At 41.3% G+C, this 24,738-nt stretch overlaps 1 protein-coding gene across 20 annotated transcripts in view; it reads left to right on the forward strand.

Annotated features, from left to right (window-relative positions):
• The window catches only part of RBFOX2 (RNA binding fox-1 homolog 2), a 285,909-nt gene that overhangs the window by 70,071 nt on the left and 191,100 nt on the right, over window positions 1–24,738 (forward strand). For 18 of the 20 annotated variants that reach the window (XM_053896024.1, XM_053896023.1, XM_053896025.1 and 15 more), the window contains exon 2: window positions 20,201–20,251. The exons of the other annotated variants lie outside the window; for them this stretch is intronic. In XM_053896024.1, the coding sequence (XP_053751999.1) occupies window positions 20,201–20,251 (51 nt within the window). The remainder of the gene's footprint in view (window positions 1–20,200; window positions 20,252–24,738) is intronic. 20 annotated transcript variants of the gene reach the window in all.

The raw sequence follows: 24,738 nt of genomic DNA on the forward strand, positions 1-24,738 counted from the left end.
AGGAGATAGATAGGTCCATTTTCACTCATTCATACAAGCATTAGGGGGACTGAGGGATACAGCAGAATTGTGAACTCAAAGCCTGTAATGAAAATTGTTGTAATAGCTTTCATCTGAAGGGTAGGTAGGTACACTCCTAGGTGCTTTGTATACATTGTGCTTAATCTTAGCATCTGGGCAGTGTATAGGCATAATTACATATATTCTACAGATCAGAAAGGTTGAGTAACTCTCCCTTGGTTACCTGCTAATAAGCAACAGAGCTGCTTTGACATCGTGTTGGATAGCAATGTGAGGGATGAGACTGTTAGAAAAGGGAAGTTGAAATAGCCAGTAGACACCAGTTAAATAAAATTTATTTTGTCTATGTTGACCTTTTTGGTGAAAGTGTTAATTTAAATTAAGACTATGATATTCAGCATGTTTGCTTATCTTAGAGGGATTTTTTTGAAAGCTGCCGAATTATCCTTTTGGGATAGATTTCCTTTATACTCGGAACTAATTAAGAGATCTCTTTTTTTAAATACCAAAGCTTGTGAAGTCTTCAGTTCATGGAAACACCAGTTTGAATTAAATACTGTAACACAGACTAATTTGTTGGTGGTTATCAATTGGCATATTTAGCCATAATAAGTATTTGCATAATCATGTCTATTATTTCATGCTGATCCAAATACAGATAATTATCAATGATTGCACAAAGTGAATTTCATGCTCCTAGATCGCTTTCTAAGTTTTAGTTGAAAGAACCCCAACCTTGCAATTGGAAGTCTTGGGTTGCATGCCCCTTTTTGTCGTTAATTGCCTTGGAGACCTTGTACGTGTCACTTCACCTTAGGAAGTCTAAACCTGAGTTTCCCTCATCAAACCATAATGTTCTCTGTTTAGCAGGATCGTTATGAATAAGAGGATGCGTTTGATACAAGTTCTGGTCCTCACTGACTATAACCATGAGAGAGTCATTTAAAACCTTGCACTGCTTTGGTTTTCTTATCTGTAAGGTCTGCCTGTGTGTGTGAGTATAGGGTGAGGGGAGTAGAGTGCAGATAAAGGAGCTGGATTAGAATTAGATGGCCTACGTGGTCCCCTCGAGACCTGTGATCCTATAATTGTCAGATCTGCCTATGGTTTGTAGGTGGTGAAGTGTCACACACAGATAAGGCTTTGTTTCTCGTTCTTGTAATTGTTCTTTAGCTGTGGTAGCCTATTAAGGAACAGGTACTGCCAGGTCACTTTGCATGTATTATCTCAGTTAACCTTTGTAACAACTCTAGGAGGTAGGTGGTGTTATTTAGAAGGGGCAGGAGGAATTTGAGGCTCCGAGATGATCAGGGAGCTAGTAAGTGTCAGGGACATAGGTCAGCGTGATACCAACAACTGTACTTTCCTTTCTGTACCTTACTGTGCATGGAATTATTTGTGACATGTTGACGCTAGGAAGTATTTGTGGGCTTATTATGTATGCCACAGACAAATTGCTTCTTAGGCCTATTATATACTAATGAGGAAATTCAATAAAATATTTTATTTTTGCAAACCTGTGACACATCTACTATCATTGGGAAGAATATATAAAGATGTGTAAGATGTAGTTTGAGAGCTTATGATCTACTTGGAAAGAGAAGGCATAGGCATATACATAATACATTTAGAAATCAGTCTGTGGGAGAATAAAGTCAAATGTGCAGTAAATGCTGTAGTAGTTACAAGAAAGGAGTAGTTAGTATGGGCTAGAGGATTGTTTTGCAAGCTTTTTTTGACCATGACCTATGAAAAAGAGATCCATTTTATGTGGCAGCCTAGTGTATAAATACTTATATGTATATATGTGACTAAAACAAGTTTCATGAAATAATCTTTACTCTTGCTAAATATGCTTGATATTCTTTCTTGTTAAAAATTGTGTTGTAGTCTAGTATGATGATTCTTAAAATGTGGCCCATGGACCCCTCAAGGCACTTTTTAAAGAGGGTCTTAAAGGTCAGAACTATTTTTATGATAGCATTAAGATACTATTTGCGTTTTTCACTGTGTTGATATTTGCACTGATACTGCATAAGCAATGATGGGCAGGACTACTGATGGCTCTGGCAAGAATCAAGGCAGTGTAACAAATTGTACGTGTAGTCATGAAATTCTTCACTGCTACACACTTGCAGTTAAAGATGGAAAAAAAAGCCAATTTCACTTAAGAATGTCCTTGATGAAGCAGGAAAAATTATTGCTCTTATTAAATATCCACCTTGATTATGTATCTTTTTAATATTCTGTGTGACAAAGTGGGTAATACATGTAAGGCACTTTTACAGACTGAGTAGGAAGGTTATCTCGAGGAAACACTTCTGTGATTGTTTGAGTTACTAGCTGAACTAGCCACTTTTTTCGTGGAACACCATTTTTACTTAAAAATCAAAATGACTAGGGTGCCTGGGTGGTTCAGTCCGTTGAGCTTCTGACTATGGCTCAGGTCATGATCTCACAGCTAGTGAGTTCAAGCCCCACGTCAGGCTCTGTGCTGACAGCTCCAGGCTGGAGCCTGTTTCTGATTCTGTGTCTCCCTCTCTCTCTGCCCCTCCCCTGCTCATTCTCTCTCTCTCTCTCTCTCTCTCTCTCTCTCTCTCTGTCTCTCAAAGTAAATAAACATTAAAAAATAAAAATAAAAATGACTGAAGGGGCTCTTGGGTCGGTTAAGTGTCCAGCTTCGGCTCAGGTCACGATCTCATGGTTCACAAGTTTAAGCCCCGCATTAGGCTCTGTGCTGACGTCTCGGAGCCTGGAGCCTGCTTTGGATTTTGTGTCTCCCTCTCTCTATGCCCCTCTCCCCACTCATGCTTTCTCTCTCTCTCTCTCTCAAAAATAAGTGAACATTAAAAAATACTTAAAAAAATGACTGGCTATTGTTATTTAGACTTGCGTATTTGGCATAGATTTTATTAAAAATGAAGTAAAAAAATAGAAATAAAAATGAAGTGACCCGATTTTTCAAGGAAAACAATGACAGTATTTGTTATCAGTGATAACATTTGAGCTTTCAAGGAAAATTCTGGTTGAAATTAGAATTTCAAAAAACTTGTGTCCTGGACAGTGGGCTTGATAGCTCTAGTACTTAGATGTATTCTGATGATACTGATGGTGATATTAGTGAATGTAAATTTTTTTGGTGTTACATAATGGGATATGTCAACATATAGAAAATCTTATAATTTAATGAACCAGCATTTTATAAATGAACCATGCATAACGTTAAATAATCACGATAGGTAGAAATTCATTCAAAATGCAAGACAGACCAATGGATTTTGATATAATAGAGAATGAAGAAGACTATTATAATAGTCCTGCCTTTTCCAAATACATATCTATGGAAGGCCAGATTTTCTTCTTATATTTCAACCAAAATAACCTATCATGACATTGAATGCAGAAGCAGATAGGAGATTCTAGCCATCTTCTGTTAAGTTGGACGTGAAAGGTGTTTGCAAAAATGTAGGACAGTGCAACTGTTCTTATTAAATTTTGTTTTTGTTTTATAAAATGTGGTTCATTTTCATAAAATATTTTCATGGTAACATAATGTTTATCATTGGTATTTTAAAATGGATTGACAAATTTTCTAAAAATTACTGTTTTAATTTTTAATAGGCAAATACCAATTTATAGCCCACATAAACAAAAGTTCTTTGGAAGCTTTCATAATTTTTTAAGAAAGTAAAGAGATCCTAAGACCAAAAAGTTTGAGAATTGCCACCCTACCTTTTTTTTTTTTCTTAATATATAATGGTTGAGGTCTCTTAAATATGTCACGAATGGGTCTTGACCCAGAGCTTGAAAACGTACTGAGCTAGAGTTACAGGGATTGCCTTGTGAAGGGAGTTGGACTTTGCTAGATTTTACTTAGGTTGAATTGATGTGGGAGAACACCCTAAGGTGTGAAGTAAGTTGAGTAAAGTTGATACCTGGAGATAGCTGTTTGCAGTAATTCTCTGTAAACCCCATTTACATCTTGCCTTCTGTGAGTTCCCCTTGTGATTTCTTCATGCTTTTCTCACTCCATTATCACACCAAGTACACTTGTTCCCTCTGGGCCTTAACATTTTATTGCATGATTCATGCCGTATTTATTTACATGCCTCTCTCTCTTACTGGACCAGGAGTTCCTTAAGAGAAGAATTAGTGACCTATTTGTCTTTCTATTTCTACCATGGTACAAGACCCATGAAAATCCCTTAATAAATGTTTGTTGAAGAAATAAATAAATGGGGAGGAAAAAGGAATGACCGGTAAGGCCAGATTTAGGGTGTTAGGAGCTTGAACATGGAAGCAGTGAAGGGCCATTAGCATGGGAGTGATATGGGCGATGTTTTATGAAATTAAACCTGGCCTTCCTTGGTAAGAAAATTGGGAAGAGGTGGATGGCGGCTGCTGGATGAGCCAAAGAACTATTATTACGGTAACTTAGGCTTGACTCAGGTGATCCAGGCCTAGATTAGGTGAATGCTTTTGTCATAGATAATGAGAGACATGTATCCTGAGGAATATTTACAAAAACATAAACATAATCACACCTATGCTACCTAACATTTATTGAATACTTATAATATCCTGAATACTGTGTTAAGGACTCAGTATGTATTATCTCATTTAATTTCCACAGCATCCTTGAGAGGTACAGTTGTTTCCATTTTTTTGATGATTAAGTAAAAATAATACATGTTCATTGTTGAAAAATTAGAAAATGCAGATAGGCAAAAGAAAAGTAGTGTGTATCATTGTAAATCGAAACTCGACACTGAGAGACAATCACTGAATATTTTGGGATATATCCTTTTAGACTTAAGAAGAAAAAGGTGTGTGTGCTGATATATGACTGCATATAAGGAAACCCTGAATATCAGGCTTTATGCTGTTTCCCCATCGAAAGGATGGGCTAACCTAAATATATAAACTTTTAGGGATGTTGACGAAAGAGGCAAATGTCTTTAAGATGTTAATTTTATTCATGCATATCCAAAATAATATACAAAATTATGTAAGTAGAAACATTTTATCTTTTAGGGTTTTTGAAGAAGATAAATACATACTCTACTATATCAGTGTCTGTATCTTTGCTTAGAACCATTTGAAGTCTTCAGACAGCTTTCTAGGCTATATGGTGAGATACAGCACTCATATCTGTTATAAGTCGCAGATGATTTATTTCAAGCTCTAAGTATCCATTCAGATGACACCAGGAAGGTTGGTTTTCTTTATTTGTGCTATATGGTCTACTGCATTGCTCAAAAAAAGTTTTTTTTTTTTAATTGAGTTGAAATTCACCTAAAATTCAACCTTTTCAAATGAACAATTTGGTGGTATTTGTTACGTTCACAGTGTTGTGCAGCAACCACTCCTATCCGTTTCCGAACATTTTCATCACCCCCAAAAAGAACCCCACACCCACTCAGCAGTCACCCTCCATTTTCCCTTCTCTTCGGCCTCTGACAATCACCGGTCTGCTTTCTGCCTCTATGAATTTACTGTTCTGCATATTTCATATAAATGGAATCATACAATATGTGACTTTTTGTATCTGGCTTCTCTCATTTAGCATAATGTTTTCAAGGTTCGTCCATATTGTTGCATATATCAGTACTCTGTTTTTCTTTATAGCTGAATATTCCTTTGTATACATATTGCCACAATTTGCTTATCTGCTCTTTAGTTGATGCACATTTGTGTTGTTCCTGCCTTTTAGCTGTTGTGCATAGCACTTTGATGAACGTGTGTATAAGCATTTGTTTATCTGTTTTTGGTTCTTTGGGGAATATACCTAGGAGTGGAATTGCTGGGCCATATGGTAATTCTATATTTAACTTTTTGAGGAACCACCGAACTGTTTTCTGCAGCAGCTGAACCATTTTATATTCCCACCAGCAGTGTACAAGGGTCGGTTTGTCAATTTATTTTTAATGAGGAACACAATAAGATGGGGGAAAGTAAAGAGAAAATATGTGTGGCCTTTGAGTTTATTAGAGCTTTGTATCTCAGATTTTGCCTGACGGACTTATTAAATATTTAACATCACTTCAGCGCTGAGAATGAAATTTAGCGTAGGGAAATGTATCTAATCTATTTTAAGTGGTAGCAGACTAAGAAGTGAAGATTGGAGAAGTGAAAGAAGGGAAATTTAAATAGACTTGAAATTCCTTGAAGGCAAAGGACCTATTCAACTTTGCATCCTCTGTTATTTAATAAAATGCTTGGCGTGGCATAGGTTGTGCTGGATTTCCCCAAGACTATCCTAGGGCCAGCGATTCACTGGCATGTACAGAACTCCACATGTAGTTCTTATACATGGCTCATGTTCACTGTCATGGCTGTGAATTATAACATTGAAAGTGCAAAGCAGAACCAGCAGTGGGAAAGAGCGCCTGGGGGTGAAGTCCAGAAGAAATCAGCCTCAAGCTTCCAAGAGTTCTCTCCCAGGGGAGTCACACAGGATGCGCTTTGCTTCCTCCAGCAGCAAGTTGTGGCAGTGTCGTCTATCAGGGAAGCTTATTGGAGACATAGCGCTGAGATTTTTCTTCTTTGAGGGTAAGTGGGAAGGGTTGTTCACAGAGGACCTCTGCCTACTACATACCACAAATCCAGACTTTTCCGAAGGAAATGTTCAGCATAAACCGTATTGTTTGCAGAATTCAGGCACGGTGGGCCGCTCTTATCAGTTCTGGGGACAGAACCCTCCCAGAATGAAATCTAAGTTCTCGGACACCGACCAAGACCAACCTCGCAAGCTGCCCTTTCTAAGGATAGCAGTCAAGCCTGCTATGTTCATTCTTTTCCTATGCTTAGGTGTTTTCGTTCCTTAAAAAGTGTTGCTAGGTTCTGTGAAAAAAAACTAAATACCGTAGTAGAGAACCAGCAGGGACTTTAGTGTTAGACAGACCTACATTTGTATTACTATAGGCAAATTGCATAGTTTTCTGAGCTTCAGTTTTCTTACTATAGAGAGAGACATTATGGAGTTTCATGAGAATACCAAGTGGTAACGTAAAGAACACTGATAACGTAAAGACGCTACGCATAGTGTCTGCCCTGTGTTTAGTAAGTAGCTGTCAACGTTTTGTTTCAGCTCACCCGTATCAGGAAATAAAGAGAACTCGAAAGAGTAGCAGATGTACTCTAACAGCAAGTGTAATATAATGTAATAATCACATATATATATATCATGTATATATTACGTATATATGATTATTACATTATATTATACCTGCTATTATATTACATCTGCTACTGGAGTTTTCTTTACTTCCTGATACAATATTGATATAATTAATATCTAATAGCAATACCCCTGGGGCTGAGATAAGGCACCAAAGGAAGAGCCTACCTCCCCTACCCCAGCGGCTGAGATCTGGACTTGGTTGGAGAGGGCGTGGCTGTGGCTTTCTGAGTGGCAGAGAAGTAATTCCCCTGTGATGCCAGACCTGCAGAACTTGTTGGAACTCTGCCTTTTTAAAAGTTGCCCAAAATCTATCTTCTAGGGTACAGGTTTTCTCTGCTGTCTGAGAGTAAAGTGTTCCTGTGAAACCTTTTGTAATCCAAAATGGAGTAAAGTGAAGAAACGATTACTATTAATATATATGGAGAAATTTTTGAACATTTCTAGCCTCCCAAAACAACTTCTCTTAAGTGTTTTTGGTACCTTTGGACACGCGTTGCTAACAGATGCACAAAACAAAGATAAAGCACAGACGCTCACAAACCAGATACTAGTGTAGCTTTTTCTTTCAAGTGAAGTGGTGTAAGATAAATGTTCAGGAAGAGGGGGATGCGGGTCTTGAGGAAAGCTGTTGACAGGGAGTTGTCCTACCAGAGGTCCTGTGCCATATACCAGCCCAGGGGGGGTTCCTAGGGGAAGCTGCTGATGGCGAGGTGCTGCTGCCTGCTATTTTGCACTGCAGGAGCTGGAAGGGAGGAAGAGTCCTTGTCTTGTGGGAAACTGCTGAGAAAGCACCTTGGGACCTGGAAGCAAAACCCTTTCCGCTAAGATGCATTTCCTGTGCTCTCTACTGACACAGCTTGGCACCGTGCATGCTGTCGAAGGGAACCTGCTTAAAAGGCTCAGATCCATTTTCAGAGAGCAGGCAAAAAGGATGTATTTGGAGCTGGGAGTCAACTAATTGATAAGCAGCATATGGGTAGAACGCATATTTAATTCCAGATGCTCAGAAGCCAGGAAGAAGATGGCAAATAGAGATCTAAGGTACCCAAATGTCAGTAAGCCACATGCAAAAAACAAAACAAAACAAAACAAAAAAACCCCAAACAAACAAACAAACAAAACCAACTTGGACACTTATACCATACACAAAAATTAACTCAGAATGGATCTAAGACCTAAACACAAGAGCTGAAACTGTAAAACTCTTAGAAAAAAACACAGGGGTAAATCTTTCTGACCTTGGATTTGGCATCTTGGATATGACACTGAAAGTACAGATAAAAACAACAACAACAGGTAAATTGAACTTCAGGAAAATGAAAAACTTCTGTGGATCAAAGGATATATACCATCAACAGAATGGAAAGTAGCCCCAAATGGGAGAAAATATTTACAAATCATTTATCTAGTAAGGGATTACTATCCAAAATATTTAAAGAACTCCTTCCTACAACACGATAATAACAAAACAGGTCTAGGTGGTTTCACGGTGGGTGTCTTGGCCACAAGCAGTTTTGCTCCGTAACAAAATGGTTGTAAGGCAATTTTGTAGTAAAGGGTAAAAAATAACTGCTTGACAGTTTGGTTTGACAGTTGTTGGTTTCATTGAGTGGTGACAGTTTGGTTTCATTTCTCTATCGACATAGTACTCCTGTCTTTATATTATTATATAAGTCTTAGGCCTCCTTGTCAAGGTCCATATGGTGGCATAGTTTTGAACCCTTATCTCCCAAAGAACTTTGTAATGTCTGTTGGCAAACATGTGACAGGATGCCAAGAACAACAGTGTAGAAGGCTTTCACGATGCAGTACAGAGTCTAGTTATTAATAGACACCCTAGTATTTGGAAACGGATACCTCTTCTAATGAAGTAAGAAGTTCTAGTGAAAGAAAAAGTGAGATGCCAAACAAGGAGACCAATCAGGAAGCAAAAAAAAAAAAAAAAAAAAAAAAAAAAAGTAAAGTACTAAGCGTAATACGATGAATGACAGACTTGGAAGACAAGTGCTAGGCATAATTTAAATATTAAACATAGAATTGCCAATAATCCAGCCATTCTGCTTCTGGATGTATACCCACAGAAGTGAAAGCAGGGTGAAAGCAGGGACTCCATATTTGCACACCCATGTTCATAGTAGCCTTATTCACTATAGCCAAAAGGTGGAAGCCACCCAGTGTACGTGAAGAGATGAATAGTTAAACAGAAGGGGTCTATCTATACAATGCAATATTGGCCTTAAAAAGAAGGAAGTTCTGACTTAAGCTACAGCGTGGATGAACCTTGAATACATTATGGTTAAGTCAGAACTTCCTGAACACTGGTTTTTTGAACACTGGTTACAAAAGGTTATGGTTCCACTTACATGAGGGTCCTGGAGTCGTCGACTTTACAGAGACAAAGTAGAATGGGGGTTGCCAGGGACGGGGGAAGGGGAGAATGGGGAATCGAAGGAGTAGTGAGTTTCACTTGGAGACAGTTCTGGAGACAGTGGTGAAGGTTCTACAACAGTGTGCGTGTACTTAACGCCACAGAACTGTACACTTAAAAATGGTGGAAATGGCAAATTTTATATTATTTCTATGTAACAACGATTTTTTAGAAAAGGAAAAAATAGAAACTGCTGAAGAATATTTATAGTCTGATGTCAGACCTTGGTACCGGAAGGAGTAGATGGAAGGGGAATTTTATTTATTATGTATGTACTTGGAAATACAATTTGGTTATCATGATTGAATTTTAATTAAAAAAATAAGTTAGAACCGAATGGGTTTGTAAGGAAATTGAAGAACTGGGAGTGTTAGCCAGTCAGGAATTGATCCCAGCAGGGTGGATTGCTAGATTGTGTGGAGCATCCATACATATGTCACAAGAGGCCGAGTTGCTTTGGTCACCTTAGAGCTGATCGCATTGATTTTTCTGTCGTTGAATGCTGGAATGGATTCATAACGTTACTAGTTGTTACCTCGTGTTTGAACACCTTCAGGTGATGCGGGATGGCCATTCGGCACGTATTTTTAAAGAACTGGCTTTAACATAAGCTAAGAAAAATCGATTGTTGTTGATTTGGAAATTTGTTACTTTGTAGGAATGAGTCCTCTTAGACTGATTGAATTTCTGGAGTCATTTGCGACTGATAGACAGGGGGGCGGGGAGGGAATTCTTGTGGAACTCCCTCACAGTGTGTTACATCCGAGAGATTAAGGAATTTGGCCAGAGTCACACCGTTAGAAGGTGGCACAGCCGGCTGTCTCACTCCCAGAGTCCATGCTTTCTCTATCGCTCATGAGTGGAGCTCCTTACAGCGGCAGTGAGCAGAGTCTGAGGCGTCAACAGCTTCCATGATTTGAGAGTCCAGGGTTCTAGGCTGTAGGTTCTCTTTTCTGGCTGCTTTGTTGAAAGACTGTGGGCAGAGTACTTTTCTTGCAGTGTCAGTTTCCTCAGCTGTAAGAAAAGGGTTTTGATTGGTTATCTCTTTGAACTCTGTGGTTGTTCTTGAAAAGAGGACGTTTTAGTGTGTTCCAAAGGTGGGCTGCCAGGACCCAGTAAATCCCTGTGTCAGCTTTTAGCATGAACGTATTACTCACACTGGGGCATTTTTATTTTAACTTAGAAAAGAAAAAAAGAAGACGGTGTTTGGGGTGGGAGGTGGTGAGTATAACAAAGTACTATCATCAGTTGTCTTGACTGGGATGTAGAATAAATTATGTCTTATTTTACTGGATCATGAAAGCTTGGTTTACCAGTTACCAGTTGCATTTATGTTGGGACCGTGTTGTTAGATACCGCCAGATTCATATCCCTTCTAAGTCTTCATCTTGTCTCTGGGTACCTTGAATCCTATATGGCTTGGAAGCAGAATGATGCCCTGGGATTGCTTAGCAATCTGTCTTCCTGAGCCGAAGATTCTTGTTACTGGGATTGGTTTTTGCATGCCATAACATACGGAATTTAGGTACTAGTCTTCAGTTCCTGTGGTCTCCCCTCCCATGTCCATACTTGGAAAACAAGTTACTTTGGTTGCAAAACAAGGTAGTGAAATATCTTAGGAAACTCAACTCGCTTTTTCCAGCCAGTATGGTTTAAATCAATCTTCCTTCCATTGTTAAATGTGCATAGGGTAATGTGAGGTTCATTTTCAGCCACAAATAAGTCTGTGAAAAATCTGGACTTGTTAGCATTGCCCAAGTTTTGTTTGTAGAGGACAGCCTTGTTTCTTTCCTTTGCTTCTTTTTACTTTTCCTCTCCCCAGATTGCCTGGTGGCAGGAATTTACTTTGTTCCATTCTCAATATTTTTCTTCCTCTTTCATTTGGTGAAATGGGTTTGATTTTGTTAGACACGAAAGACAACCAGGTGTGTTTTGATTTTTTCTTTTTTATTATTGCTTGATGTAACTTCATTGTGCATTTCCGGTTTTCTACACCCTGCCCCTAGACAGTCCTCATCAGTGATAGAAGCCAATGAGAAATACCCTTGTAATAAATCTCTGGATGTTGAACACACAATCTGTTACGTAGGTGAAACCAGGGAAGTTTGGCAGAGGGTGTCCTTCATAGGCTCCTGTTAATATTTCATGGATCATTCCATTGCTTAGAGGTTATGGCTAAAGTACTCTATCACTACTATATTTGTGTATGAATGTAGGGATTTTTTTGATCTTCAGTGTTGTTAATTTCTCCTAACACTTCTTTTTTAACTGTATTTTAAAAATGCTTAAGGAAGGGCACTTGGGTGGCTCAGTTGGTTGAGTGTCCGACTCTTGGTTTCTGCTCAGGTCATGAACCCATGGTTGTGGATCAAGCCCTGTGTTGGGTTCCACGCCGAGTGTGGAGTCTGCTTGGGATTCTCTCTCTCTCCTCTGACTCTCTTCCCCGTGCTCTCTTCTGTTTCTGAAAAATAAAAGTAAATGCTTAAGGAAACAGTACCTTTTGCTTTTCAAAAAAGAAAAAAGCAGATATGGTGTCTTTCAGAAAAAAGAAATGTTTTTTTTTTTTTAATTTTTTTTTTTTTAGTTCATTTTTGAGACAGAGGGAGACAGAGCATGAATGGGGAGGGGCAGAGAGAGAGGGAGACACAGAATTGGAAGCAGACTCCAGGCCCTGAGCTGTCAGCACAGAGCCCGACGCGGGGCTCGAACTCATGGACCGTGAGATCATGACCTGAGCCGGAGTTGGAAGCTCAACCGACTGAGTCACCCAGGCGCCCCTGAAATACCGTGTCTTTTAAGCATGCATCGGTCAGTCACGGTGCTGAGGTGTGGTCCTCCAGTGAGCACCCTCCCCCGCCCCCATTCCCACACACACTGTTCTAGAAGATCTTCTGGAGGCCTGACTGTTGTTGGTTATGGGATCAGTCACATTCTCTTGTAATTATTATGAGTTTGAGCTCCTCAAGGCAAGGATACCAACGCTGTGCTTGTCATAAGGTGATTGTTCAATCACTCATACTGAATAAAGGAAGGATTCTTTGGCTTAAGTGGATTTTTCAAACATAGGTGCATGTGGGAGCTTCTAAGCCACCTGTGAAAGAATACAAAAGTCAGCTGCTGTTTTTCTTCTCTCGGTGTCCACTCTACACGTGTGATCCACTGCAGTTCTTTATTTGACCATTACTTAAGGAGCCTTCTGTTACAGGCCTGCTAACCAGAAGCTTCTAAACAGGTTTACTTGCTGACCTCTAGTCACTAAGGATTCTTGTGGTTTGTATTTTATTTCTTATATCTTCTTCTTATTTTTGAGCAGCCTCTGTGCCTACGCAGAGTCCGTTTTGAACTCTTCCGGTCTTGCTCGGCCAGAACGTTTGCTTATGTAGGCCCACGCATAGCTGCTGAAGCCTGTTCTCTTGGAGTTTAACACGTCCGATTTCTAGCCTGTCCGTTCCATTAGCCAGCCTTGTAATTCCATGTCTACTTTAAGTATCAGTTATTATTTTCACACTGATTAAGAACTCAGATCTGCACATCTTGGACTGTCAACATTGTCCCAGGGCCAGAGGAGTGTTCTTTACTATGGTCACGAGGCAGCAGAGGTACTGGGTACAGAGTTAAGGTCTAAGTGTGAAGGTGCCTCAGCCACTGTCATTAGCTGTTTGGCCTCAAGCAAATCACTTAATCTTTCTGAGATTCAGTTTTGTTATCTGTAAAATGAGGGTCATAAAACCTATTTTCTGCATCATGAGGACTAAATAAGATTATATGAAGGTGTTTTTGGAAGTTATAAAGCACTACGGAACACTGGCAATGGTGACTTTTTTTAGTTCTTTATAATGTTCCAAGCAATATGTGGATTTTACATTTCGTCAAATTGAAACAATTCAGATAAAGCATGCCCTTTCAGCCTTCCACAGATCATACTCTTCTCCCTAGAGGTAACCCCTGTGCATTTATTTACTTTCTAATATGCATGTAGAAATACCTCTTAAAATGTTTTTTTTTTTTTAATATTTATTTTTGAGAGAGAGAGAGGGAGAAAGAGACAAAGTGTGAGAGGGGCAGGGAAAGAGAGAGAGGGAGACACAGAATCTGAGCTGTCAGCACAGAGCCCGACGCGGGGCCCTAACCCACAAACCATGAGATCATGACCTGAGCCGAAGTCGGGTGCTTAACCAACTGAGCCACTCAGGCACTCCTGTAGAAATACCTCTTTAAAAAAACAGCACGCTATTCTGCTGTCATTTAGTATGACTTGAGATAGTTCATAGAGGTTTTATCTTTTTAAAAGCTTGCACAGGGGTGTCGAAATAATAGAATAGCATTAGTTTCTCATTATTAACGGAGACTGAGGTTCTTTCCAGTTTTTCACTGTGAGAAACAGCACCGCGTTGAAAGTCTTTGCACACGATTCTTTGAGCACGTGTGCAAGTGATTATCTAGAGTGGCTGCACAGGTCAGAGATGTGAAATTACAGGAAGGTATGTGCATTTAGCATTTTAATGATTATTGTCAAATTGCTCTCCAAAGCAGTGGTCTCAATATACTTCTGTTCTTACTATTAGATGTGAAGGTGCCTATTTACTCTTCTTCTTGCTAACTCGTGATGTTTTCATGTTCATTTTTGCCAGTCTCAGGAGTGAAAAATTATACGTCAAATCCAAAAGAACGTTCATAGACAGCATGGTTTGTGAGTGCAAACAGAAAGCATAACTGGAAACAGCTTAAAAATCTATTAACAGGAAAGTAAGGCTGGTCCATAAATTGCGGCATAGTCGTAAATAAGATAGGGTACCAAACAGTAGTCCCCGTTAGTGAAATACAGTAACTGTTCATAAGGGGAGTTGAATCTCATGGTTTCGAGCAAAAAAAGGAAATTGCTGAAGAATGCGTACAATAAGATCCATTTTTATAAATTAAACAATATGCAAAGTTAATGCATTTTGAAGGGACAGATTTGTACATGATAAAGTTAGAAAGGTGAGCGAGCCTTTGTCATTAAGTGTAGGCCACTTTCAGAGAGACAGAGTTTCTGAGAGCTGGTGAGTTCCAAGGAGCCTGATCTGAGAGATGGGGGAGAGAAGAGCCTGACCTTGCTGAGAGGCCGGCGAAGGAGTGAATCCATTTCCTCTGACATATATCTGTGCAACGTATTATATTTGTCTTTGCTGTTAAAGTTTCTTTTCTTTTTTTTGTTACTTATTTTGAGAGAGGTAGAGAGAGAGTGCGTGTGCGCAGGGGAGGGGCAGAGAGAGGGAGAGAAAGAATCCCAAGCAGGCTTGGCAGCCTGGAGTCCACCATGGGGCTTGACCAGAGATCCAGACCTGAGCTGAAATCAGGAGTCCGACGCTCAGCCAGCTAAGCCACCCAGGCGCCCTTTTGCTGTTAAAGTTTCTGACAATACCGGCTTCTAGGAATGTGACTTTTTTCCTTATAAAAAGTTCTCTGCATTGCTGAACTCAAGAATAGAGTTTATATGTGGGATATTCTCTGGGAGTGATGAATGTTAATTTTGCTTATTGGTGTTTTCCATTATTATCTTTTTTTTTTTTTTTTTTTTTTTAGTTTACTCATTTATTTTGAGGGAGAGAGAGGGCAGCATGAGCAGGGGAGGGGCAGAGAGAGAGGGGGAGAGAATCCCAAGCAGGCTCCTTGCTGTCAGCACATGGAATGAGACATGAGGCTCAATCCCACATTGACATTGTTACCTGAGCTGAAATCTAGAGTCAGGCACTCAACTGACTGAGCCACCCAGGCACCCTTCCATTGCTTTCTTAAATATTGTGGAGTGGTTATTACAAAAGAGAAGTTGATGAAATGGAAATAACAGGGGCTTTGGAATCCAGCAGACCTGGGTTGATAGTTTTTTCCCACTTAGTACCTATGCTTTATTATCTTCTCCTCTTTGTTGTTTTCTCTTCCTCTTCCCTTCCATCCTGAGACTATACCTGGATTTAATGTTCAATATCTAGCAGTTATCATCACCTTTCTCATCATCACTGTTAATATTTATAGGGAATGATGTCGAATTGAATTATAGAATCTAGAACAAATAAGGCACTTGTAGATTTCAGAAGAGCCCTGTTCTTTTTGTCACAGTCTAAGCTGTATGTCTCCCCTGTAAAAATTAGTGTGAAAGTAGCTAGATTGCCTGTTATTACTATTATTAAGTAACAGGTTGATTGACATAGAACTCACAGACCATGGGGCTCCTGGGTGGCTCAGGTGGTTGAAGGTCCAACTCCTGATTTTGGGTCAGGTCATGATCCCAGGATGCTGGGATTGAGCCCTGCATTGGGTTCTATGCTGAGTGTGGAGTCTGCTTAAGATTTCATTCATTCATTCTCTTTCTCTCTCTACCCCTCCCCCCACCACCCACCTGACCCCTTCCCCACTCTCACACTCTCTAAAATTAAAAAAAAAAAGGGGCACCTGGGTGGCTCAGTCAGTTAAGTGTCCGACTTTGGCTCAGGTCATGATGTCACAGTTCGTGAGTTTGAGCCCCGTGTCAGGCTCAGAGCCCGGAGCCTGCTTCAGATTCTGTGTCTCCCTCTCTCTCTGCCCCTAACCCACTTGCACTGTTTCTCTCTCTCTCAAAAAAATAGATACACGCTAAAAAAAATATAAAAAAGAATTTGCAGACCATAAATCTCACCCTTTTAAATTGATTTTAGTAGTTTTTAGTGTTGTGGTAGTTTTTAGTATAATCATCAAGTTGTGCGTCTGTCATCACTAATTCAAGAACATTGTCACTACCATAGACAAACCCAGTACCTGTTACCACTCATTCCCCTTTCTGCCCTTTTATCCCCTAGAGCTGCTAATCTCTTTTCTTTATGGATTTGCCCATGCTGGATATTTCATATAAATGGAGTCATACAATTTGCTGCCTTTGTCTGTTTTTTTCCCCCCCCACTTAGCATGGTGTTTTCAAGATTACCTGTTTGTCTCAGCACCTCATTCCTTTGTATTGCCCAGTAACATTGTTATGAATGTATCATACTTATGCATTCAGCAACTGGTGAACATTTGGATTGTTTCGACTTTTTGGCGATTATGGAATAAAGCTGCTTCGTACATTTCTGAACAAGGTTTTACGTGGATATGTGTTTTCAGTTTTCTTTCTTACCCCAAGTGGAGTTGCCGGATCATATGGTAACTCTGTTTTAACATTTGGAGGAACTGCGGGCCTGTTTCCAAAGTGCCCGTACCATTTTACCTTCCTGCCAGCAGTGTATGAGATTCCAGTTTCTCCACATCCTCACTAAAGTTTATCTTGTTCCCGTAACGGGTGTGAAGTATTTTCTCATTACGGTTTTGATTTGCATTTCACTAATGACTAAAGATATTGAGCATCTTTTCATGTACCTACTGGCCGTTTGTACATCTTTGGAGAACTTCCTATGGAAATCCTCCGTTTTATTTTTATAGCTTTTTTTTTTTTTTAATGTTTATTTATTTTTGAGAGAGAGACAGAGAGATAGAGCGTGAACAGGGGAGGAGCAGAGAGAAAGGGAGACACAGAATCCGAGCTGTCAGCACAGAGCCTGACGCGGGGCTCGAACTCATGAACCGTGAGATCAGGACCTGAGCCGAAGTTGGACGCTGAACCGACTGAGCCACCCAGGTGCCCCATTCTTTCCCCATTTTAAAGTTTGGGTTGTCTTTTTAAGAGTTCTGTATGTATTGTGAATACAGGCCTCTTATCAGACGTATGACTTGCCGTATTTTCTCCCGTTCTGTGAGTTGTCTTTTCATTTACTTGGTGGAGTCCCCCCTCACTTTATTGAAGTATAGTTGACCCATAACCACGTATAAGTTGAAGGTGTACAAGGTTTTGATTTGGTACATTTATGTATTGGGAAGTGACTGCCAGCACAGTGTTGGCTAACACCAGCCTCATGTCACAGAATTGCCATTTATTTTTTATGGTGAGAACATTTAAGATCTGTTTTTTTAGGAGCTTTTTTTTTTTGTTTATTTATTTTAGAGACAGACAGAGCACAAGTGGGGGAGGGGCAGAGAGAACCGGAGACAGACTCTGAAGCAGGCTGAAGGCTCCGAGCTGTCAGCACAGAGCCCGACGCGGAGCTTGAACCCACGAACCATGAGATCATGACCTGAGCCGAAGTCGGACACTCAACCGACTGAGCCACCGGGTGCCCCCCCACCCTTTTAATGTTTATTTACTTTTGAGAGGGCGGGGAGGGGCAGAGAGAGAGGGAGACAGAAAATTTGAAGCAGGCTCTGCACGGTCAGCACAGAGCCCGATGCTGGGCTCAAATTCACAAACCATGAGATCACGATGTGAGCTGAAGTCGACGCTTAACCGGCTGAGCCCACCCAGGCACCCCTTCTTTTTCTTTTTTAAAGTTTAGTTGTATTGAGTGGGGGAGGGGCAGAGAGCGAGAGGGAGAGAGAATATCCCAAGCGGGATCCCCGCTGCCAGCACGGAGCCAATGCGGGGCTCCGTCTCTCACAAACTGTGAGATCGTGACACGAGCCAAAACCAAGAGTTGGACGCTTCACCAGCTGAGCCATGCAGGCGCCCTGCAACTCTCAAGTATATAATACGGTATTATTAATTATAATCACTATGTTAGGCAGGAGATTCCCAGAATTGATGGTGTCCTTTGAGCCCCAGAAATTTTTAATTTTCTTGAAGCCGAATTTATCTGTTTGTCCTTTGTCACGGGTGTTTTTGGTGTCATACTGAAGAAGCTGTTGCCTAACGAGAAATCGTGAAGATTTACTTCTGTGTTTTCTTCTAAGAGTTTTGTGGTTTTAGGTGTGTGATCTGTTTTGAGTTAATTTTCTGTATGGGATGAGATAGCGTTCTAACTTCATTCTTTGATATGTGGGCATCCATTTGTTTCACCATTTGTTGAAGAGTGTTCTTTCTTGCTTCGATTTTCTTGGCATCCTCTTAAAAAATCAGTTGGTTATAGTTTTAAGGGTTTGATTCTGGACTCTCAGTTGTAGCCCATTGATCTGTATGTCTATTCCTTAGGCCAGTATCACACTATGTTGATGACTGTAGCTTTGCAGGAAGCTTTGAAATCCGGAAACATGAATCCTTCTGCTTCACTCTTCCTCGGGATTGTTTTGGTACCTATAATTTTTCAAGGCTGTTATCTTTGATGTGCTTTCTCTGCGGAGGCTTCATTTATAAACATCCAGAACAGAGACTAAGGAATCAAAAAGGAGAACTTGGATTGTCAATGATTGAATCAGTGATGGATGGCAAAGTAACTTCTGCTTGTTGAGCTCCATGTATGTATTTCTGCATCGTTTTGTGTGCCCACCACGTGTTAGACGCTGTGCTAGATAGCAGGGAAACCACGATGAACACACAAGGTGTCTCTGCAGTGGGCTTAAGTTGGCTCCTTGCTTTCATGTTTTTGAAAACACGGCGGGTATTTGATAACCAAAGGTAAGGATATAATCACAGCAGATGTACCATTGGTTGGAAAGCGCTCTCTTGCCATATGTGAACGTCCCATCCGTGAAAATTCTTACCTTGTTAATCTGCTAGTCTGAATGAAAATATAAATGGCTGGAAGAAGAGGATGAGCGTCTTCCGGGGAGCGGTGTTGAGCACGTTGAAAAAAATTACAAAAGCATATTCTCATTTACACTTTTATGGGCACGTGTATCTCTTCCCATTTAAAAGTTCACTTAAAGACAAGGGCCTTGTGTCCCTTACCTTTCTTACTGATGACTATCAGTCATTTAACAGTACTTGAAAAATATTAGGTGTTCAGTACATGTTGACTGAATCATTGAATGGGTCAAGCCATGAATGAGTGCTCAGATCATATCACCTTATACTAATAGGGTTTGCATAGCTTTTATTGACTGTCATTCTTGCCCTTCAGGATTTTGATTTAGTGGTTAATGTGAAGATGAGACACTCACTATGGTATACTGTTACAAAAATCTGATTAAGGCATATGTCATATGAAAAGGAAATTGTACAAATAGCCTCAGTGCATTTTAATTTATACATGTTCGGAGTCACTCGGGTCTCTAGGGTCATAGAGGGTGATAGAGGAAGGGATTTCATGTAGGTTTCAAAGAACTGAAGGAATGCATATTGACAGGGGGGTGTGGCTAAAACTTCCAGACCAAGACGTAGTTCTCAGTAGGGGTGGTACTGTTGAGCCAGGAGACTTCTGGAAATATGTGAATGTTTTTGGTTGTCCCTAGTGTTCAGGATTGCCGGTGGCTTTTAGTGGTTAAGGGCCAGGGATGCTAAAGTCTCACAGTTAGGAGTTGATTTGCCCCAGATCTCAGTTGGCTCCCCGTTTGAGGTACACTGAAAAGGAAACAATTAGCTGAACGAGGAAAATAGAGTTTATGAATGGTGTTTTGAAGCAAATACTATGTTTGCTTGGTTTCGTTTTTGCCGTTGTAGAGGCTGCTGGCAGGGGTACAGTTAGAGTGGAATATAGTGATAGAACATCTTAAGGACTGTTGCAGGAATTTATATTTGATCAGTTTGGATGATTTGATGCTCCTTAACATTTCCTTTTGTCTTATGCTTGATTTTCTTCTTTTTCTCTTAGAACGAGCCTCTGACTCCAGGTTATCATGGATTCCCAGCACGGGACAGCCAGGTTGGTATCTGCTGTGTCAGATGGGGTGTGTGTATGTGTGTGTGTTCGTTCTAAGGATGCTCTGGTAGAGAGCATTTCCAGAAAGTATTTTGGAGAGTGATGTGGTTAGTTTCAGCAGTGCATTTACATTTAAAGATACAAATAAAATACATGTCTTAATCCTAAAAGAATTGTAATCACGTTTCTGAAATTGTGGGTGTTATGGGGGAAAAAAACCAGGCACGCACAGACATAACCGCTTTTGTTTTCTCTTCTCCAGGCTGTTAGAATAATTTTGTAACCTGGTTTTCTTGGTGTTTCATAATTCTAAGTGCTGGACTTGTCTCTTAATTCTCTGCCACTTAGCTCCTGCCTGCACAGATTTTTTTGAGTCCTTGCAATAATCTGCAACAAAAAATTCCATTCTCCTTCCTGGGGGAATTCAACCTTACGGTTTTAATCAGGAAGACTAGCTTGAGAGAGGGAAGTTTCTGCTGCCTTTCTTTGTTACATTGGGAGCATGATTGGAAAAAAGCCCAGGCCCTAGTGTGGGTTAGAGCAGCACTGCTTCCTATGAGACGCCCTCTGGGCGGTTTAGGTGAATGTATAAAATGCCTTCCTTGTCCTTCTGCTGTTTGAAACCTTGGGCAGGTGGGGCTGAAGATGAGTTAGGGTAGAAGAACAGGTAACTGCTGCCTCAGAGAAATGGTGTGGCCTGAGGTACCTACCCTCTGAAATTTACTCCTCGGAGCGCCTGGGTGGCTCAGTCGGTTAAGTGTCTGACTCTTGATATTGGCTCAGGTCAGGATCTCATGGTTCATGGGATCAAGCCCTGCATTGGACTCTGTGCTGACAGTGCAGAGCCTGCTTGGGATTCTCTCTCTCTCCCTGTCTCTCTGCCCCTCCCCCACTTGGTTGCACACACTCCCTCTCAAAATAAATAAACATTAAAAAAATTTTTTTTTTTTTTTTTTTTTTTGAAATTTGCCTCCTTGCTGTTTGGGCATATTCATATTCTCCAGGAGATTTGAAAGGTTACCCCTAGTGATTATCTTTGAATGTCTTTCCAACTTCCTCATAGGGTTGTCCAAAAAAGCCCCCAGTTTTAGGCTTGTCCAAGGGACATTGTATCATCAGAGTGTTAAACTAAAGGGTTGACGTAGTTCCTGTTTCCAGAAATTAATTGAATCTCATCGGAGCCCCTGGAGCTGATCTTGAAAACTAGGTTGGCACCATAATCAGTGGTCATCTATTGAGTGGCCTTCAGTATTCCGAGTATTTGCCCCGTTCTTGCACTTTGGGTGCTGGGTTGGTGTCAGACTGACTGGCCCCAGTTAGGGTGGGGAGGAACAGGGGGAGGGAAGATGTTGTTCATCTCTGTGTTTATCTCCCAGGGGGATCGTCACTGTTGGGATCGAAGTTTGTCCCTAGGGAAGCTTTTGTTAAAAAGATACAGTCGTTTACTTCAAATCTTTTTTTTTTTTTCATTTATTTTATTTTTTGTTCATATTATTTTGAGAGAGAGAGTGCGCGAATGGGGGAGAGGGGCAGAGGGAGGCAGAGAAAGAATCTTCAGCAGGCTCCATGCTCAGTGCAGAGCCTGCCATGGGGCTCAGTCCCGTGTCTCTGGGATCATGACCTGAGCCAAAATCATGAATCTGACGTTCAGCCGAGTGAGCCCCCCCAGCCGCCCCTCAAATCTAAAGTCAGAGGATTTTTTCTTTCTGGTTTGGGTCTGCTCTGGAGCTCTTGTAATAAGCTGTGAACTTTATGCCCTTTGATGGTAGTTCTAGAGCATGGTCACATATCAGGGAAGGTACTACTGCCTAGAGATCTAGCCCCCAGAGACTCTGTAACCAGGGTCTAAAAGTGCATTTAGTCGTTCACCTATTTAGAAATACCTACAGGCGATGCTGCTTTGCAGCCACTGTCGAGAACTGCAGTCCTGTGGGCTACTTTAAAAGTAGTGACACGTTCCGTTTCATCCTGTACTTTTCACCTAGGACCCTTCAAATACAAAGGATCATGGTCAGTCTCTGTCTACCCTTGCATATCAACGCATATGTTTACTTATTTATAAAATGTTGCTTATTTTGGATATAGATTTATTTTATTTTTTTTAATGTTTATTTTTGAGAGAGAGAGACAGAGCATAAGCAGGGAAGGCACAGAGATAGAGAGGGAGACACAATCCCAAGGCAGGCTCCAGGCTCCAAGGTGTCAGCCCAGAGCCCGATGCAGGGCTCGAACCCACAAACTGCGAGGTCATGACCTGAGCCGAAGTCGGACGCCCAACCAACTGAGCCACCCAGGCACCCCTGGATATCGGCTTATTTTAGATGTAGGAAGGTAAGACTAATTGAAGTAAAGCATGGGAATAGACATACTGAGTTTAAAAGGATCTGAAAGGTACTGTATAATGCTGTGTTCTTCCTGTGAGGATTACAGATCAATAAAAACTAAGCAAAAGGAATTAAGAGGAATTTGTTAAAGCGTAGAAGTAGTCTTGTTGCTTGGAACTACTTTATTTTTCCTTTCTCTTGCGGTAGGGACACACTTCTGTAACCTGCGCATTTATCACTCAATACTGTCTCTGCTGTAGGCCTGTGCAGACCCTTTTGCCAAGGTTTAAAGCTGCTAATTTACTTTCAGGCACATTCCGATGGTGACAGGTTTATATTAGCTTATTTTCTTGGGCTTTATTTTGTTCTCTGACTGGATCTTTGAATTAGAGATCTTAGAGCAGTGCAAACAGGCAAATATTGAATGGCTGCTTGTTGTATTTGATGAATACAGAATCCAAATGAGTCCCGCTAATTAATGCGCCTAACCTTGTGAACTCTCACTTTGTGCACTGAGATTTGGGGGACATGTATCAGTGTGCAACGCTGGTCACTGAGCGGCCTGAGCTGGGCAGAAACCGCACTTGGGATCTTTACATCTCCCCAGACTGGTCTGGCTCGGCAAATCCAGGGTGGGGGTGGGGGGGGGCAGTGAAGGTGAATTTTAACTGTGTGTCTTTATTTGCCTTCCTTATTCTGTTGCTGTTCCTTTCTAAACAGATAGGAATCGTCCCCAGACAGGATTTGTATCAGCATCTCATGGTGATTTTAAAAGAGACAGTTACAATCCTGATCTTCCTAGAGCACGGTCATCCGTGTTTCCCCCCCTCGTCCTCACGGCCACCTTTTGAAGTAGATAAAACAGAGGCGGGAAACTGAGGTACCCAGAGGTAAAGTGACTTCTCCGAGGAAACCATACAAGGTAGTAGCTGCAAAAGAACTGAAATTTTCTTCTCTTTGTGAGGGCCCTTTCCTCTGTGCTGGGGAATCACTGACTCACACAGGCAAGAATGTGGTCGTGTGCACGAGCACCTGCTCACGCCTGTACCTCGTTTGTCGTCTGGGGGCTTCGTAGGCCTCTTGGAGCTCAACCACAGATCTAGGAATCCATGATCCCTGCTTAAGGATTATTACCCCTGGCTTCCTTAACACTAAGTATACCAATATACCACTGTTCAGTGGTCCTTTTCATCCTGTTACGTAAGCTTCCGCCAACACATTTGAATTGGAAACCTGTGGAGGGGAGGAGGGGAAAAACCACCCGCCAGCTCGTAGAGGTTGTGCTTTCTTATGTGCCGTTCCCTCAGCCTTCTTTCCCAGTCAGTTAGCAAGTTTTATGGGGTGACAGTCCGCTGTGCTCATAGAGCTCTCCCGAGCACTTCACTGTGCTTGCTAACGAGCTCCGTGTGGGAGTGGAGGAGACAGACATTGTCCAGATTTGCAAAGTGAAAACCAGCTCAGAAAGTCTGACTGAGTGTCTCATCCGAGCCGTGCAGTTTGGGTTGATGATACGATACAGTGGTTTACATTCGTAGCTGTTTCTTTGTGGTTTAGGTATATGCGCAGATGCTTATTTGAGTATTGGTTCGGTCTGGAATATTTTGTGGGTTTGCGGTATTTTTAAATGAGAGAATATTTGTGTGTGTTAGCTCCAGGGTTTATGGATAGGAGGGGCTTAGGAATAGCAATCTGATTAGAGAGGGCCTCAGTTCTACACAGCAAGCTCACTGTTTTTGCTGACATTGTTCATTTATTTAGGACAGCTTTCAGGGAACTCCCGGAGAGCACAGTGCGAGTCCCGAGTCCATCCCCTCGCCATCACTTGGTGCCACAACTTTACATCTGCTACATCAGGGTGACCGTATAAGTTGCCATTCTAGCTGGGACACTGTCGAGAGTGAAACGTGATGCTTATGTTGAAACAGCCCCGTGCAAACTGGGATGAGCGGAGGTGTGTAGCCACCTCAGCTGTAATTCAAGAACCATAGGAGCACCTGGGTGGCTCGGGTGGCTTAGCGTCCGACTCTTGATCTCGGCTCAGGTCATGATCCCACGGTTTGTGAGATCGAGCCCTGTGTCGGGCTCCGTGCTGACAGCTCAGGGCCTGCTTGGGATTCTCTCTCTCTCTCTCTCTCGCTCTCGCTCTCGCTCTCTGTCTCTCTCGCT

Source organism: Panthera pardus, unplaced genomic scaffold (assembly GCF_024362965.1).
Source record: "Panthera pardus isolate Hobbes unplaced genomic scaffold, ASM2436296v1 HiC_scaffold_6, whole genome shotgun sequence".
NCBI classification, from domain to species: domain Eukaryota; kingdom Metazoa; phylum Chordata; class Mammalia; order Carnivora; family Felidae; genus Panthera; species Panthera pardus.